Source organism: Chamaea fasciata, unplaced genomic scaffold, assembly GCF_029207755.1.
Source record: "Chamaea fasciata isolate MVZ Bird 193981 ecotype frontalis unplaced genomic scaffold, bChaFas1.0.hap1 SCAF_8, whole genome shotgun sequence".
Lineage (NCBI taxonomy): Eukaryota > Metazoa > Chordata > Aves > Passeriformes > Sylviidae > Chamaea > Chamaea fasciata.
Window position 1 is genome coordinate 14,374,537 of NW_027094093.1, and position 16,009 is coordinate 14,390,545.

General features: G+C 41.5%; 1 protein-coding gene across 1 annotated transcript; it reads right to left on the bottom strand.

Annotated features, from left to right (window-relative positions):
* Positions 1-1,232: 1,232 nt before the first annotated feature.
* CD28 (CD28 molecule) lies at positions 1,233-14,451 on the bottom strand. The gene is made up of 4 exons (XM_066189752.1): positions 14,217-14,451; positions 7,550-7,903; positions 7,173-7,291; positions 1,233-4,440 (listed from the first exon to the last, which is right to left on the bottom strand). Exons 1-4 carry the CDS (start codon positions 14,269-14,271, stop codon positions 4,300-4,302), a joined length of 669 nt encoding a protein of 222 aa, XP_066045849.1. The 5' UTR covers positions 14,272-14,451; the 3' UTR covers positions 1,233-4,299.
* Positions 14,452-16,009: the final 1,558 nt, after the last annotated feature.

Consider the following 16,009-nt stretch of genomic DNA (forward strand, 5'->3'; position numbering starts at 1 on the left):
TGCCTAGTGTTGCTTTCAGCCTTTCCCAGTCTTTACTGGACCTTAACAAAGCTGATCCTGTTCTCATCACCCTAACCTGTTTTCTGGTTAGTATGAGTGACTAACAAAACTATGTCTTGGCCTGTGATTCATCTTGCATAACGCATTTTCCAGTCACACAGCAAAAGCCTTGCTGAAAGTGGAAAGATTTGATCTTTAGCACTGAAGCTTTCGCCTCTGTGCTCTTAAAACTCAAGCTTTTTGTACCATGTTTTTAATAGTCAAACATACCATCAGTACCTAAAGTTGCTTCTGTTGTCAGAGCATGTCTGCAGGCATAATGAGTTTGGCAAATCAAGAGCCTGCTACGCACAGGAAATGAAATGTACAGAAATTAAATGCACTGTGGGAAGCATGTGGTGTGTGGGATCCCCACGTGGCTGTTTGGCACAACTGTAAATCTGAAGATGATGGGAAAAATCAAAGGGATGAAAGACCCCCAAATCCTTCAAACAGAAAACATGCACCTATCCAATCACCACATGGCTTCAGTCTCCTATGGCAACTCCCTACTTCAAGCTGAGGAGGAATGTGGCATACAAAACCGTCTTTGTGAAGTAAGTAACCAGTCAGGCAGGAGCATACGTGGAAGACTGCACAATGGTGTTAGAGATTAACAAATAGGATAGGTTCCCGAACTGCTGAGTCTGGAATAGAAACGAAAGGGAAAAGATGATGCACAAAGAAGGAAGATATGATACTGTTTGGCAGAGATGCAGGGTTCACATTTATAGCTACAGAAAAAATAACAGGCATTTTGGGAAAAAATGTTATACAGGAGGATGATATTGGAATTTGGTATATTCAGACTAGAAGGAACGTCCAAGACTTTTGGCTTTAGTCAGCCTGATCACCTCAATGGGGAAGGTTCAAGATACTGCAGAGATAACACAGGCTACCTCCTCGGCATTTGTCTTCTAGGGCTTTTGTTCCTGGAAGCAAAGAAGAGCCAGGTTGTTGTACTGTGCTGTGCCAGAGACGTGCAGAACAGGAATCAGCATGCAGGAGGCTGGAGCTGCACAACCCTTGGTTGACCCCTTGCAACACATGTTGATTGCTGTTCAGATGTGATGGCTGCAGATCAGATGTTCATTTGACATTGAGACCCAAAAGTGGGGGAAAGGAGGATGAGAAATTAAATCACTCTTTGGCAGGATTATATTTGCATTTGAATTAATACCTATGTGTAAGATAGAAAACCCTACTGATTTACCTCTGCCTTCCATGAGGGATAGTTTCCAAGTTCAGAGCTGCAGCAGAGGGAGGTTTCTTTTTACATCATCCCATCCCATAAACGTATAGATCCCAAAGGCAGGGCCAGGGAGGGACAGGGCTGTTCTGGAATGTTATGCATTGCCTAAAACCAGATGGAATAAATTAGGATTGCTGTTTGTCGAATATGCTAATCCACATGTGCAGAACCAGACTCCAGGCTTCTCTGCAAACACTTTATTTTAGTCCTTTACAGTGGTGGATAAAAGGAATTTACTGGTATTCCAACTCCAACAGTCTGTAATTCATGTCCCTACAGAGCTTTATTGTAATAGCAATGTCCACCTTAACACAGTGCTGAGACTTCTCATGTCCTGATTCTCCTCATTTTTTCATTTTAGGTTTAAGATATTTTTGGTCAGTCAAACTAATTAATACTTGTTGCAGATGTTCCAGGACTTACTTTCCAGTATCATATCCTGGGAGCTACCAGTATGTTTTAAATATGGAAAGTACAAAAATGTCAGGGGAAGGAAAGCAAATTATACCAATATTTGCTTTAGAAAGTAATACTTTCCTCTGACTAGCCTCAGGCCTAATACATTCACTCAAGATTTAATTTACTGTATCTATTTAATAATTTTAAAGGAGATTGCAAAAATTATAATAAAACTTGAGGGAATATAGATGCAATTAAAAAGATGCATCTATACCTAAATACATATATATGCAGTTTATGTAAAGAACATTTATCCCGTTTCATGAGTTTGATACGCATTTGCCATCTCACCTTATACTTGGACCAGAAGTTGTGATTTTCCACAGCACACTGTGATCATACATGCCATTGTGTCATACAGTGACAGACTGGAGCTTGGTGAGACGGTGCCATACCCCGACAGCTGTGCTCAGCCTGCTGCTCTCTGCTGGGAGAGATCCTGCCCCAGCATCATTCATATCTGCCCTCCAGTGAGGAGGGAAGTGGCAAGGCATTAGCATCCCCCACTCAGTGCCAGCAAGGAGGGCCAGGCTGGGGCGATGCAGCAACTGCCCTGTGTCCTGCCAGGCTCCCTCCCCGCTGCTCTGTGCGCGTGTTCCTTGCTGCTTCAGCTGCAGTACAAACGTGCAGTGAGGGCTTTTCAGGAAAAGAGAGTAAAACTGTATATGGAAGAATGTCAGCCTTGGAGTGTTTGTGCATGTGGTGAGGGCAAAGGAGAATAAATAAAGAAGACTGGTTTGAAGTTCTTAGGTTCAATCATAAGCGTTTGAGTTTGCTGAACTGGACCAGACCAAGGCTCTCAGGGCCTGCCGGGTCTATTACTGGATTCCCATGCTGAAGGGCCAGCACTGCCTCTTGGGCCTTGCTTACCATTGCCACTGGGGCTCTGCTGTCCCTGGCTGGGGCAGGGGCACCTCACAGCTGCCCAGAGGTGGCACAGCACCCTCCAGGAACATGGTTCATGGTGATATATGACTCAGAGTGGAAGGGTTGTGGCCCAGTCAGTAAACTCAAATAAAACTTCCAATTTGGAAGTGCCAAAGTTGTTTTCTTGGGTTAAGACATCAACAGATTGTTGTCATGCTTCCACATGTCTACTTTTGTCCTGTCTCCTCAAAGAGAGAAAGAATCTTCTTATCCCAGTTTGAAGGAAATTAAATGTTGTACAATCCAAATTTTATTTCAAGGTGGGAATGTGGGGTTTTTTTCTTTTAATTGTTTATTCAGTAGTCTTTATAAAATCAACATTGTCTCCTCAGTATGAAAAAGGGATTTTACACCAAGGCAACCCTAATTACAATTTAGGATGTCCTGTTATTGTAAATATACCAGATTGAAAGAATGGATCATGTTTTGCAAAAGACTTTGTTCTACTCTAGCGTGGAGCAGTCCTGAAGAACATCTTTAGAGAGAAAAGTAACTTCCAAATAACAGAAAGTTCCTCAAAGTGTCCAGAGCAGATCCTGCAGATGTCTGAGAACTTTCAGGTCCAATTTACAATGCTGAGAATGAAGAATGCTCTCACACCCCAAAAACCAGACACTTGGGGAGAAAATATTAAGTGGTCTTTAGTTGCTCATAAGTCAACCCAGATTTTTGAAGAGCTCTGGTACAACCTAGGTGCCAGAAGATGTGCATGAATTTTCAGGAGGACTCAGGAGAATACCTTCTGAATTCTCAAATTCAAAAATAAAAGTAAAAATCTTCTCAAAATCTGAGCTCTCTGTCTTCTAATGCTTCAAACATGACTTTGCATTCCCTTGCAGAAGGCAAACAGAAAAGAAATGAGGTTGTTCGTGATGAAGACAGATCTTTCTTCCTCTCCCACTTGTCTTGATTTTGTCTTCAGGTTGCTTGCTTTTTCAGTCTGTGGAGTTGCTTGGTCATGACTGCAGATGGCCTTACGAACATTTAACAAAGTGTCCAGCCTAAGGACTCACATGTTGAAGGTTTACTAGTTTTCTATTAGCTTGATTTGTCCTGGCAGATCATTTGTTCCATAGTGTAATAGCTTGGATGCCTTCATACTGACCTTTTTCTCTTTCTTTTAAGCGTGTGTTTTGAACTTCAAACTGTGTCTTCATCTTATAGAGAAAAGAAGATTATTTTTTACATTTTGCCAGGTTTAACAGCAACAATCTGAGGATTACACACACAGGGAAGGAAATTAAGGGTAAAATCTAAGGCAGTAGTTATTGGAAAAGATCAGAAGTTCTACTTCCAACAGCTGAGCAAAACCACAAGAGTTAGGGAGAAACCAGCTCTGAGGTTTGATGCCACCTTTCCATCTTATCCACTGACAACCCTCAACACAAGCCGGGCCTCATCTTCAGCCATCATGGAGAAAAATTCTTTTTTTACTTCCCCCCTCCACCCCCCCTTTTTATATTGGTTTGTTAGTCTGGATTTTCTTTTAGTAGATCAAAGTTTAGTTAATACATGCTATGGTGTAGGTGTCTGTGATCAATAGCAACAAACACGATGAGAAAGTGAGAGGCTGTCCTTTGGTGCCCCAGAGCAAGTGAGTGCCCACGAGGCCCCTGGTGGGCTCAGGGCTGCCAGGACCGATAGGCCGTGTAGTCTCGTGTGGGCGCATAGGACGGGTACCCCTTGTTCTTCTGGTACGGTGCGTGCCGCGGAGTCATGTTCATGTAGTCGCTCTGATGGTACATATTCCTTTTGGATTTTTGCTGTGGGAGAAGGGTGAAGACAACTGTGAAAACTCTCATGGTAACTGCTGACAGTTCTGGCCCTAGGTCCTTGTTTGGGGAAGTAGGCATATTTGTAAGGCAGCTTCAGGTTTAAATACATTTACAAAAGAGTTAGAACATGTGTTCCCATCGAATAATCTGTGGAATTTGCCCAAGCTGAAAGTAAGTCTCCATCTTATCTGGTGAGAGATTTACAGTGCTAGTTCTTCAGGTAAAGGAATGCTACACACCAAGCATACAAACTGATGCCTCTAACCATCATCTTGCCTCCCTCATCTGTGGAATGATTCAGCAGAAACAACAGAGTTTGAGCTGTGAAAGCTGTCCTCATTTATAAGGAGGTAAAGAGAAATTAGCTTAACTCGAATAGAGTAAAAGCATGAAAAATCAGCCCAGCCTATGTGTACAATGGTTTTCCTACCATTTACAGCGGTAAGACACAATGCATATGTTGTTCTGAACGTTCCTTCAAGAGTGAAGGAATCAGAGCTGATGTTAATCTTTTATGTCTCCTTATCTGGGCGTCAAAAATAAATCTTATTTCTACTGTTGGATTCCTGCTTATAATGCCCTTGTGATACAAAGGAAGCATTGGCTCTTTCAGAAATAAGAGTAGCAGAAGACAGGTGAAATAATTTGCCTAAAATCACAGAGGAAAAATGTGGCTACAGCAGCATTTCAGCCTCTGACTGCTGCAGGCTGTGCACAAGGTTGGTGTTTCTTATATAGCTTAAGGCTTTATTGATCAGGGGAAATTAAAGTGCTTCCATGCTTTTACCTTAATACTGATCATACCTTCTTTTGCAATCTCCTTTTTACTGAAATTTCCTTTCCATCTACAGAAATAGTTGCATATGCTGCAGTATATATGCAAATGATGCTGTGAAATTGGGGGAGGTTTGCATTAGAAAATATGATGGCTGAATTATGTTGTATGTGCAGAACAGGGCAGTTACTGTGAAATATTTTAAGCTTTTTATATTAATGTTACATATATGTGAAGTGTTGAATGTAAGTTACAGACTGCTTAAGCCACGTAATGCAGTCAATGCATGTAAAGCATTAGATACAAAGCTTTATCTCTGAGTGTTCATCTCCATAATACAGGATTTCTAATTCACCTAGGAGGTAGTTTTGCATGGGAGAAAGACATTTTGCTAGCATGAGTGATTGTGGGGCTGTTACAGGATCAAAGACTCATATGTTTGCAACGGAAAGCAGTTTTCCTTCAGGGAAGGCAGAACTCTATGAAAATAAGACAAATCTTTAGCTGCTTTCAGGAACTGATCAGGCTTGCCATGTCTGTCAAGTACCATAATTAGGACCTTTTTTACATTTCACAATGTCTTCTAGGCAGCTGTATTTACATTCAACAACACTCTAAATACATCCACAATCAGAATACATATTATCTGAAGGATACTACCAGCAGTAATAACAGCAGGTAAAAACCGATGCAGCAAACAGCACACATGGCAATGCAGCCTTGTGATTCTCGCTGGGGGCAGATGTTAGTGGCAAAGTGCGAAGCCATTAGATAGCAAATGAATATAGCACAGAGAAAATGGTTCCGATTGTACATGATGGCTTTGAAGCTATAGCATCTCATCTGTGGCACAGCCACAGCAGCACAGCACTGTAACACCAGCAGCTGCTCACATAATCCTCTCAGCTCTCCTCAGAGTCAGCCTCTACAATAGGGCACAAAGAAGAACCACTTAACCTCCCTTTGCATTTTCCTGCAGCAGTGCCCCCTTTGATTGTTTTCCATTAGAAACAGCCACAGATTGAGAAAGTGTCCTTTTGTGAAACAGCAGATCTCGAGCTTCAGCTAGCAGTGACAGTGGCTTTCTGCATGCATGCAACATTTAACCTGGCAGGGACTCTGGACCCTTTATACAGGCTGCCTCATAATTGTTATGTTGAAAATTGCTATTTAACAACAAGGACAGAGGGGAAATTCAGAGAGCAAGGAATTGAATTCTCTATGTTCAAGTCTTTCTCACATGGAGTAAGTAGTGTAAATTGGCTCTGGAGATCACAGTCCTAAGACATGTCAAGGAGAATGTCCTTCTGCTGCCCCTGTATCATGCCAGGAGGAGAACTGAATGTGACTTGGGCCAATCAACTCTCCAGAGTGATTGGAAAGCAAAAATTATGAGCCATAAGGCTGTCTCAGCTTTCTAACTGTTGATATACAGACAAGGGACTACTGAAATCCAGGTGCTCCTACTCCTTTGTAGTCAGGCTGCCAGAAATAGTGGTTGCTCAAGGGAATTGCAGAATAGGCACAAGACACCAGTGCAGATGGTCCTGGGCTGAGGGCTCCCTATAGATGGTTTTATTGTAGGTGAGCTCCTGTCAGTATAGTCTCAAAGGGTTTTGCCAGAAGTGCTTGTAGTTCTAAATTTCCCTGACAGGTTCAGCTGGAAAAAGTGTCCCAGTATTGCTGGTGTGCAGGGCACTGCCAACACTGGCATTACTATTTGCTGTAGGACTCTACTGCAGAGGCCTGACTGCCCACCTGGAGTGCATCTGGTGTTTCAGCTCTTTCAGGGTACAGCATGGGTGTGCACACACAGCTGGGATGAAGAAACACTGTCATCCTGTACTGAAGAGGTGGCAGTGAGTTATTGGTAAACACGGCAAGTATAGCCTGAGAAATGAACTACTAGAGCATACAGAGTCTAAGGAAAATACAAGTTCCTTACCCGGTAGTTAATAAAAACTGCAGTTATTAGCATACTGTAGAGTGCAAGAATTCCAGTCAGTGTTGCCAGAATCCACAAAGGATTTGCAGACTGAGGCTCTTGTATTTGGGTGGGTGTCTCTTTAAGGAAAGAGCAAAGAAAACTTTAAGTACATGAAATTACAAACATCAATCTCTGCTTATTTACTCCTTGTTCCAATGTGTCATTTTTATTAATCATCATTTTAAGATCTCTTCTACAGGAAGTCCAGCGCAGGAATATAGTTTTACCAGGCAATCCAAATTTTTTTTTTTTTTTAAGAAAACAAACTGCCTCCAACCATTACATAGGGAGTGTGTATAGGGAGGATACTGACCTACAGATGTTTCTCAGCTTACCTTTCACATGAATGACAGTCCCGTTACTCTTCTCATTGTAGACATATGGGGGTGGATACATGACCTCAATTTTGCAGAAGTAGATGTCAGTTTGGTTGGCATTCATGTTCCAAATATTGAAGATGATTTTGTCTTTCTCATGATCCCCCTGGCAGTTAAAACCTTTATTTGAATCGCTGCTCATTTTGGTCGCGTTCCATGAAATAGCACAAACTTGAACTGAACTGTCCGTTCCTTTGTATAACGAAGCTCGAAATTCCTTCCCTGTCCCATTGTAGGTGTAGTTGCAAACTAGAGTTGCAGTTTGGTTAGCTACAATGAGCAAAGGGTGCTGAGCCACTAAAATCTTGTTTTCTGGAAGGGAGGGGAGAAAGTGAGAAAAGCACTTGTTTATAAAATATAGTATGAGACTTCAGAACCACACATCCTCCCATGCAACTCTGCTCCATATCTCCTCTCCCCTGCTGACACTCCCTACCAGGGAGTACAAAACCACCCATCTGCAGAAGCAGTTTCTCACAGGAGCTATTGTTGCAGCAATTCACCTGTATGTAAATAATTACATAGTCTCTAGGGGAGACCATGAGATTGAGAGTGTTTTTCTTCAGAGTCAGAACACTAGCAGAGGCAGTGGCCCGTGATGAAGATTTAATATCAGAGCTCAGAAGCCTAGTCTGCATCTGTGTGCCTGTGTGTATATGTAAGGCCATCTAAGTCTATCCTTTACTTAGCAAGCAGTTTCCCGAGGAACATTATGGAGCGAAAGTACGATGAATTGACACTGCAGTCAGATAAGAGAATATTATTTATACATTTGCTTTTTAATTCAAGGACTCCTGAAGGGTTTGCAGGTGGATTTGCTGAACCATTTCAAGGGTTTGGACCTTGGGCAATGAACACTAAAAGCGTGAACTGCTATCATTTTAATGTAAAATAAGTGATTTTTCTAGCTAGCAGCTGTAGTAGATTCTTAATCTCTCAAAGGACTCAGGAGCTGACTAATTTGACACTGCATTGGCACTTAAATGGTCTGAAAAAAGCATGTCACATGAATGTGTAATTGAATTTTAATTGACCAGACTGACACATAAACAGGAAATGTTTTCTGGCATGTAGCCCTCTGTGCTATCATCTGCCAAACAATGAAACACGGCAAGGACTATGCAGAAAGACAACTTGTTCCAAGAAAACTCATCCTGTACAAATGAGGCCCTTCTTTTCAAACGATGACCCCTAAGTAAGAGGAAGGGAGTTGTGGCTGTTAGGCTAGAGACATGCCAAAGCTTTTATATGACTGCTTAAGTCTTTATGCAAGCTCAGCTCACGTGAGGTCTGGATAGTCTTTTACATATCCCCTGAGAATCGCTGTGTCTGTTAGAATGATAATTGTACCTCTTGTCCTCAAAATGTGGTGCAAACCTAGATTCTTTCCACTTAATCCGTGTTGCGAGACTTCAAAAAGGCTAGTAAGAGAAATGAAGTGGGAAGAAGGCCAGATCCAGAATGCCCAGAAAATTAGTGTTTAAAACTGTTTTAAACAATATTTAGGACCAAATGATGCTTATTGTATTCATGCCTGCACAAGAAGATGAAGTATCCTAGCCTCTTGAGCAGGATGCTCCTTTGGGATGAATGTGGTCCAGGGAGTAAAATAAACACAAAGAGATGCATGAGATGGCCAGCACTAGTGGAAGGATGTGGGCAATAAAAACAACCTTTGGCTAGCAGGTTCTCCTGTTACCAGCAGAACTTGTCCAACTGCTGAAGTTGTTAATTTTCTCATTGAAAGTCATATTTACCAGCCCTTGCTTCAAAAGAGAGGAGCAGATGTGAGGCAGGGAATGCTCTACTGCCTCGTCTTTATCAAAGAAGGATTGTAGCCTATCCTCCTTGTATCTCTTTGCTCAAGGATGTTAGTGAGAGGGTGGAGGAGAGCTCCTAATAGCTCTGAAACCCCATGTTTTGCAGGCAACCAAAACGCTGTGAAACTTTGGATGAAGGATAACATTTCCAGGCTTTCCTGCAGAAAGAGACAAGGATCTTCGAATCCGAGGACAGAGTGGCGAAGTAAGAACAGAGAAGGCAAGTCATGACTTAAGGTGGTGCCTGTGGTGATTTTTCATCAAAATGAAGACATTTCAGCAAAACAATTCGGTTTCCTTGAATCAGCATTTTCCGACAAAAGCTCTCACATAGGCTTATAAGGCATTCTAGTAAGGGGTGAGATTTGGATTCCACCCCTTTAGACAAGGCATTTGATCGTATTTTTGTTGGCCAGAAAATTGATCTTGGCCTATGTGGCAGCTTGCAAGTCTGAGGTAGAATTGTTCCACCTTTAGCACAGCAGAATTCTACACACCTCACTTGAGACAGAGTTATTCTATGCTTTGCAGTATTTGTGCACTACTGCAACCTTGACTGTCACAGGGACTGAATACACCTTTAAGGGAGACCTTTTCTGTCTCAGAGTTGACAACCAAAATTAGGTCCCAGAACAGAGAGAAGCATTAGACTTCAAAAAGTAAGTCTGTTTTTATTGCAAGTACTTACAGAAAACGAATGGATATTTATTGCTCAGCCTGATCATATTTTCTCTGTGGCCAGAGGAAGGTCAAAGAACACTGAAAATCTCGTCACTGAGGGACTCCCTTCAAATGTTATTTAGACTCTTCTGCAGACCCCAATGACTTAACCCCATCTCTTTTGCTGTCGTCAGCTAACCTGGATTCCGGATGTTTCAACCTGTTCTTCATGGCTTGAGCTCCACTGTTTAACTGCAGCTCTTGACTATTTATGTCCCTGCCATGATACGGTGCTAATTGGCAACCAGTCTCTTTTGATATACCCATCTAAAATGATAAATTCCTTCAACTTATTTTCATCTCTTGGATTTATAATCCAATCTGTTTGCCTTGTCTTGCAGGCTAGGCTCAGTAACCCAGCTCCGTGCTGCTGATGCTGAGATGCAGACTGGCTGAGCAGTGGGAAAAAGCTCATTTGTGGGTCATTAAATGAAGACAACTCCTACATGATTGAAGCTAAGCATCCAAATCCATTTTCATAAAGTGGCTCTTCCAGTTCAAATATTTTTCAGATATTTTCAGATATTTTTGTTTTCATTTATAGGAAGAGCACATTAGCACCACAAGCATTGTTTGGGCTGCAATGCCAAAAGGGGCAAGGCAAGCTTACCCCACTGGCATGTTGGACAGGCCTTGCTGTTGTCTTCCTCCTCTGGACTTGGAGGTTTTTTTGAATTGAAGAAAGTCAGTCATACTAAAATGTGTGTTAGTTTCATGGGGAAGACAGAATAATGCCTAGCATCCCTCACTTCACTTGTGATCTGAATAGGATTTGACTGCATTCTTAGTAGGATCTAGCCCATTCTAAGCAGACATGGGCTGAGGCTGCTTTTGCCTTCACAGAGACAGTTTTTCCTCATAAGTGTCACTTTGGGTTCGTTAAATGGTGAAACTCTGAAACATTTAATAGGTGTTTCCTTTCATCTAAATAGGATTATGTTTGCCACTTTAGAGCTGTATTCAGTCATGCTGTGTAGTAGTAAATATCTATATCTTGGCCTTACCAAGGCAGGAAAATAGCAGTTATGAAAAATCATTGTTTACAGTTTCAGAAAGCTGTAAAAATATAAAATCATTTCAGTCAGTGTGCACAGGCCGCAAGCCTTCTCAGGATCTTGGGATTAATATGCAATGGTGTGTAAGATCTCTGAATGCTTGTTAAGCTTTTTTATAGATTATTCGTAATGCTGGACTTTTCTTGTAATCACATGAGAGAGGATTTTGGATCATGAAACAAAATGCCATCCATCTATATCTGTAAAATACTGACTCTCTGATCACCGAACCCGATGCAAGCAAAACTTCATTGAAGTTTTTTATTTTTTCTATTTGCCAAGAAAGTGAAATGTAGTTGACAAAGTGTGGAAAATAACTATTTTGGTACTTATTTTCCATACTTTTGATAGTTTGTGGTTTGGGTTTTTTTTGTTTTTTTTTTTTTTCTACAGAACTCTTCATGAATCATCATCAGCTATTGGAAAAAAATATTCTGCTAAAATATTTAGCACTCTTCTTCCTTTTCTATGCCAGTTGACTTCAAGAAGCTATTTTCCAGAGCAAGGTATCAAAGATAAGTTGGCATTTCTGTAAACACAGGAAAGAAATGGCCCACCTAATTCCCTGGGGGGATAGGTAAAAACCTAACTGAAAAAACTGAAAGGAATTTGTTTAAGCCACAGGCAGAAAGGCACACAGGTATGTTATAAGCAAAGCTATTTTGGTTTTTGCTGCTACTGGTCTGTTGTTCAATTATGCTTACTGTTCTTTTCTAGGTACAAGGCTCCTTCTCTTTTACTTTGATTTGAGACCACCCAGCTGTGTCTCTGATGTGCAGCTAGGGGATTCCTTTCCTTCTGGCCCTTACAGACCTGCTTTCTGCTCAACTTCCCTGATTTGCTGCAAGTACTGCAGGCAGCAGAGTACTCCAGAAAGCCCAAGTGACACTCTTGCTTTAATCAAACCCAGTGTGAGCACAGGGGGTTTTCTTGGTAGTTTGTGATTTGTTTTTCTAAAACAAGAATTAGTTGATGTCATCCTACTCTCAGCTAACCTTGCCTCATCCATCTTTTGCATTCTGGTAACCTTGGTAGGTTAGAGGTTGATTTTAACCCCCAGTAACCATAAGCCAGAAGGTTATGTGGATAGTAAAAAGATGAGGTCAGTTGTGGTACACTGCAGTGGGAACCTCCTTGTATTACTTATTTCACAAAATACCAGACACTTGATCCAACTGCCTCTCTGACAGACCACAGCAAGGTAATTATTTAGCCAGCAAAAAGGGGAGGAGGACAAACTTTGTAAACGTTAGTGTTTCTGCAAAAGAGAAATGACTAAACTAGTATTTTAAGTCCCTTTCTATGATTTAAACTCAACCTGCAGCAGCCACTGATACAGTCTAACAACAGGACAAATTTTGTTGATTTTCCCAAACCAAAATACCTGAGGCTTATAATGCACTTCATGGCTTGAGGAAGTCCGGAAGGGTTGTGACCTGCCATAATGTTTTCCATGTACTAAGGACCAATCATCTTGAAAATGAAGAGTGAAGAAAATAGATGGGGAAAGGATGAGAACCCTGAGAAGCAAATGACCTCATGTGCTTCTCTTTAAGAAGCGGAACAATCTTGTTGAGTCTGTTGGAGAAACACAAGTTCTTCATGCAAAGCAAGTGTGTATGTGTCTGTAAAGCCCTGGCGTAATGCCTGTGTCTGAGAATCACATACTGTAATTTATTTTGTTGCAATTCAAAAGCACTGCTTAAAAGCTGTTCACACCTCATGGAAATGTGTACAGAACTGTTAACCTACTGCTGATACTTATCCCCTCCTGGAATTAGTGTCTTCTTTGACAATCCAGGGGCCTGCTGTGGAAATAATTATGATATTGCAAACACAGAATTATACACATGGGAAAGGACGAGGAAGAAAAACCTATGATTTCTTAAAGAAATGTAGATCACAGTGTCATGCAAACTGCAACGCCTTCGCTGAGGAAGGAAAATAATGTAGAAATAAGAAAAAATAACGTAGAAATAAGAAAATAATGTAGAAATAAGAAAAAAATAGATTCAATTGCATTTCTCAAACTAGAAAAGGTAACTTTTTTAAGATGTTCTCTATGTTAAAAATCTTGTACTGAAACCAGATTTTTATTCCTATCTGTAACTTCCTGGAAAATTCAAAATACTGATATTTGGAGAAGAGGCAATAACAAGAGTTCACAGTCAGCAGTCTGAAAAACTGTCTGTCTCAAGATTATCTTAGCAAAAGCCAGTATCCCTTGTCTTGTTTTACATGTTAATGTACCCATTGGAAAGACATGTTAGGTCTGAACACAGGAACACTGATCAGCAAGACAACACCGAGATAAATACCCTCAGCCACAACAACTGAAGAGTCAGGAAGATTCACTAAGACTCAGGATGACAGAAAGATTTTTTTTTCCTGAAAATCTTCAGAAAGAAACTAGATGTCTAGTAAGTATCAGTAAACCACTAAACAATGCAAAATTCAGAAGCTTGGCAAGTCCCATCCTCCCATCCTTGAGCTCAGTAAGCAGTTCTGCTTTTGAGCATTTATTTGCTAATCCTGTGAGGATGTCACTGTACTCAGCACCCATGACACCAAGCCAGGCCATGGGGGAACCTAAAGTTTTACAAGCAGATTTGGGGATGTGAAGAGTCTGCCCCAAGACAGGCATTGGCACCACGTCTGCTCAGAGCCGCTGCCCCCACGAAAAGGCACGTGTGAGCAGAACTGGTAAAGCCCTGGGGGTAGGTGAAATAAGCACCCCTCTACCTATGGATGCAATTTCCAAATGGATCTAGGGAGAAGTCAAATTAAAAGAAAGCTACTGAGTCTCATATTGGAGAGATACTTGTGGCAGGCGGAAAATTGGCCTCTTGGTTATATCAAGTTGATCCATTTGCAGACTTAGCAGCATGCTGTCTCTCCCCTTTCATTCAAAAAAAAAAAAAAAAAAGAATTTGTGCAAAATTAATTCAGAATTACACCAGACCTTCCACCCTGATGATCAAAGTGCAAAAAACTAGGGGAAAGGACTGAAATGTAGGGGAGTTTTGTTACCTGTTACATCAGCAGTGGGGATGAAGCAGAGCACCACGAGGATCCCCAGGAGCATGGTGCTAATGGTGGGCCCGCTGCCTTGTCTCCACCCCCTGCAGGCACTGCCACGGCTCCCAGGGCCCCACAGCACCAGCCTTCCTTCCCTGTGGGGCCAGGCTGCACCCTCGGGTGCTCACACAATTTCTCTCCTCCTCCTTCTACAGCACACGATACACTGCCAGGTAAAACTACTGTAACAGCAATACTCGAACAGGAAGTGAAATTGTTTGATGATTTTAGTGTTAGGAAGTTGCCTCTGTGAAGCTCAGTAATGCCTAAAAGGTGCTTGAAGCCTGCACTTCAAGATAGGGACTGTCAGCCCTGTATTGCAAGCTGTGGTTGTGTTTGGGGCTCTGCAAGGCTGCTCGTGTCAGGGAGGAATGGACCTCCCTACGGATGCAGTGCTCTTTATTCACCAAGAGTACATCCACATGTACCCTGATTCCATCGTCATGGGAGACGCAAACACCAGTTTCCAAGTTCCTGGTGACCAGACCTGACCCCTCAGGCAGTTGTGTGCTCAGGAGCCTTCACCTTTCCTCACTCCTAGGAGCAGAAATCTTCCTCTCTTGGCCTGCCTTGTTTATTCTGCCTGTTTTCCCAGCTACTGGGAACACTGACATATTTTGGCAGTAGCTTGTTCATACTCATTTCTCTGCATCTGCTTGTTGCCTTGAATGCAGAGCCAATAGTGGAGGAAATAGTTATCTGGAATACCTTCACATTTTGAAAAAAATCCCAATTTATGAATGAGTGCAACTGTAATCCAATTAACATCTAAGTAAAGGCAGCATGCAGCAGGCACATTGCTCAGTCAGTGCTTTCATGGAGGCCTTCTTATGTAAAGTTTTTTCTTCAGCACATCAAGTAAATGCTCTCTTCCTTGGCTTTGCAAGCTCAATGTCACTTCTTCCCTTGCAAGAGCAGGTTAGCTGTGAGAGCCAGGTAACGGCATTTATAACTGTGAGGAGCTCTATTATTATTAACTATTTATTTTGGTCCACCAAAGTAGAAATATTTAACTGTATCAACACCTGTCACTATCTTTGATTTATTTGACAGAAAAGGGAAGGTATTTAGCAGGAAGACTTTCAAGAAAATTTGGCTTAATAGAAAGGGATGAAGGACCATGTACTATTCTTTCATATCCCTTAGTGTCTGAAGACTTTAGACTATGTTTTATTAGAAATTACAAATACAATTTATTAGTGGCCTTAGCTGGTATATTTATTTGCAGTCTAGAAATTTAAACAATATTCTTTTGTTTCGTAATCAGTGTTAGTTGCCTACAATACTGAAAGTTTTGGAATTTCCTCAAATTAATAAAAAAGTACAAAAGAAAAAAAAAATATTCTCTCTTTCTTTGCCCACTTTTGTGGTATCTAGGTAAATGTCCTGACACATTTTTTAGAGTCATATGAGTGTACCGGCAGTTACCAATGAAACAGTCTCAGCTTAACTTGCAGTGAGAATCCCAAAAAAAAGTTACAAAATTCAGTACCTTTTTGCTGAACTGCTGTAACAGAGATGAAAACCCAATGCTAGCTCTGGTAACTCAATTTATGCAATCTGCATCTTGGCCATCAGATCCTTTCTGTATTTGGGATATGGACCGGAAATGCACAAGGAGTGCATTTCACCCTCACCACAGAATTAGCAGAATATATTGCCGAGAGAGACATACTCTCATTATACTCATTAATTTCCCTGGCATACACTGGCATAGGGGCACCATTCAGGTGGAAACCAGATTA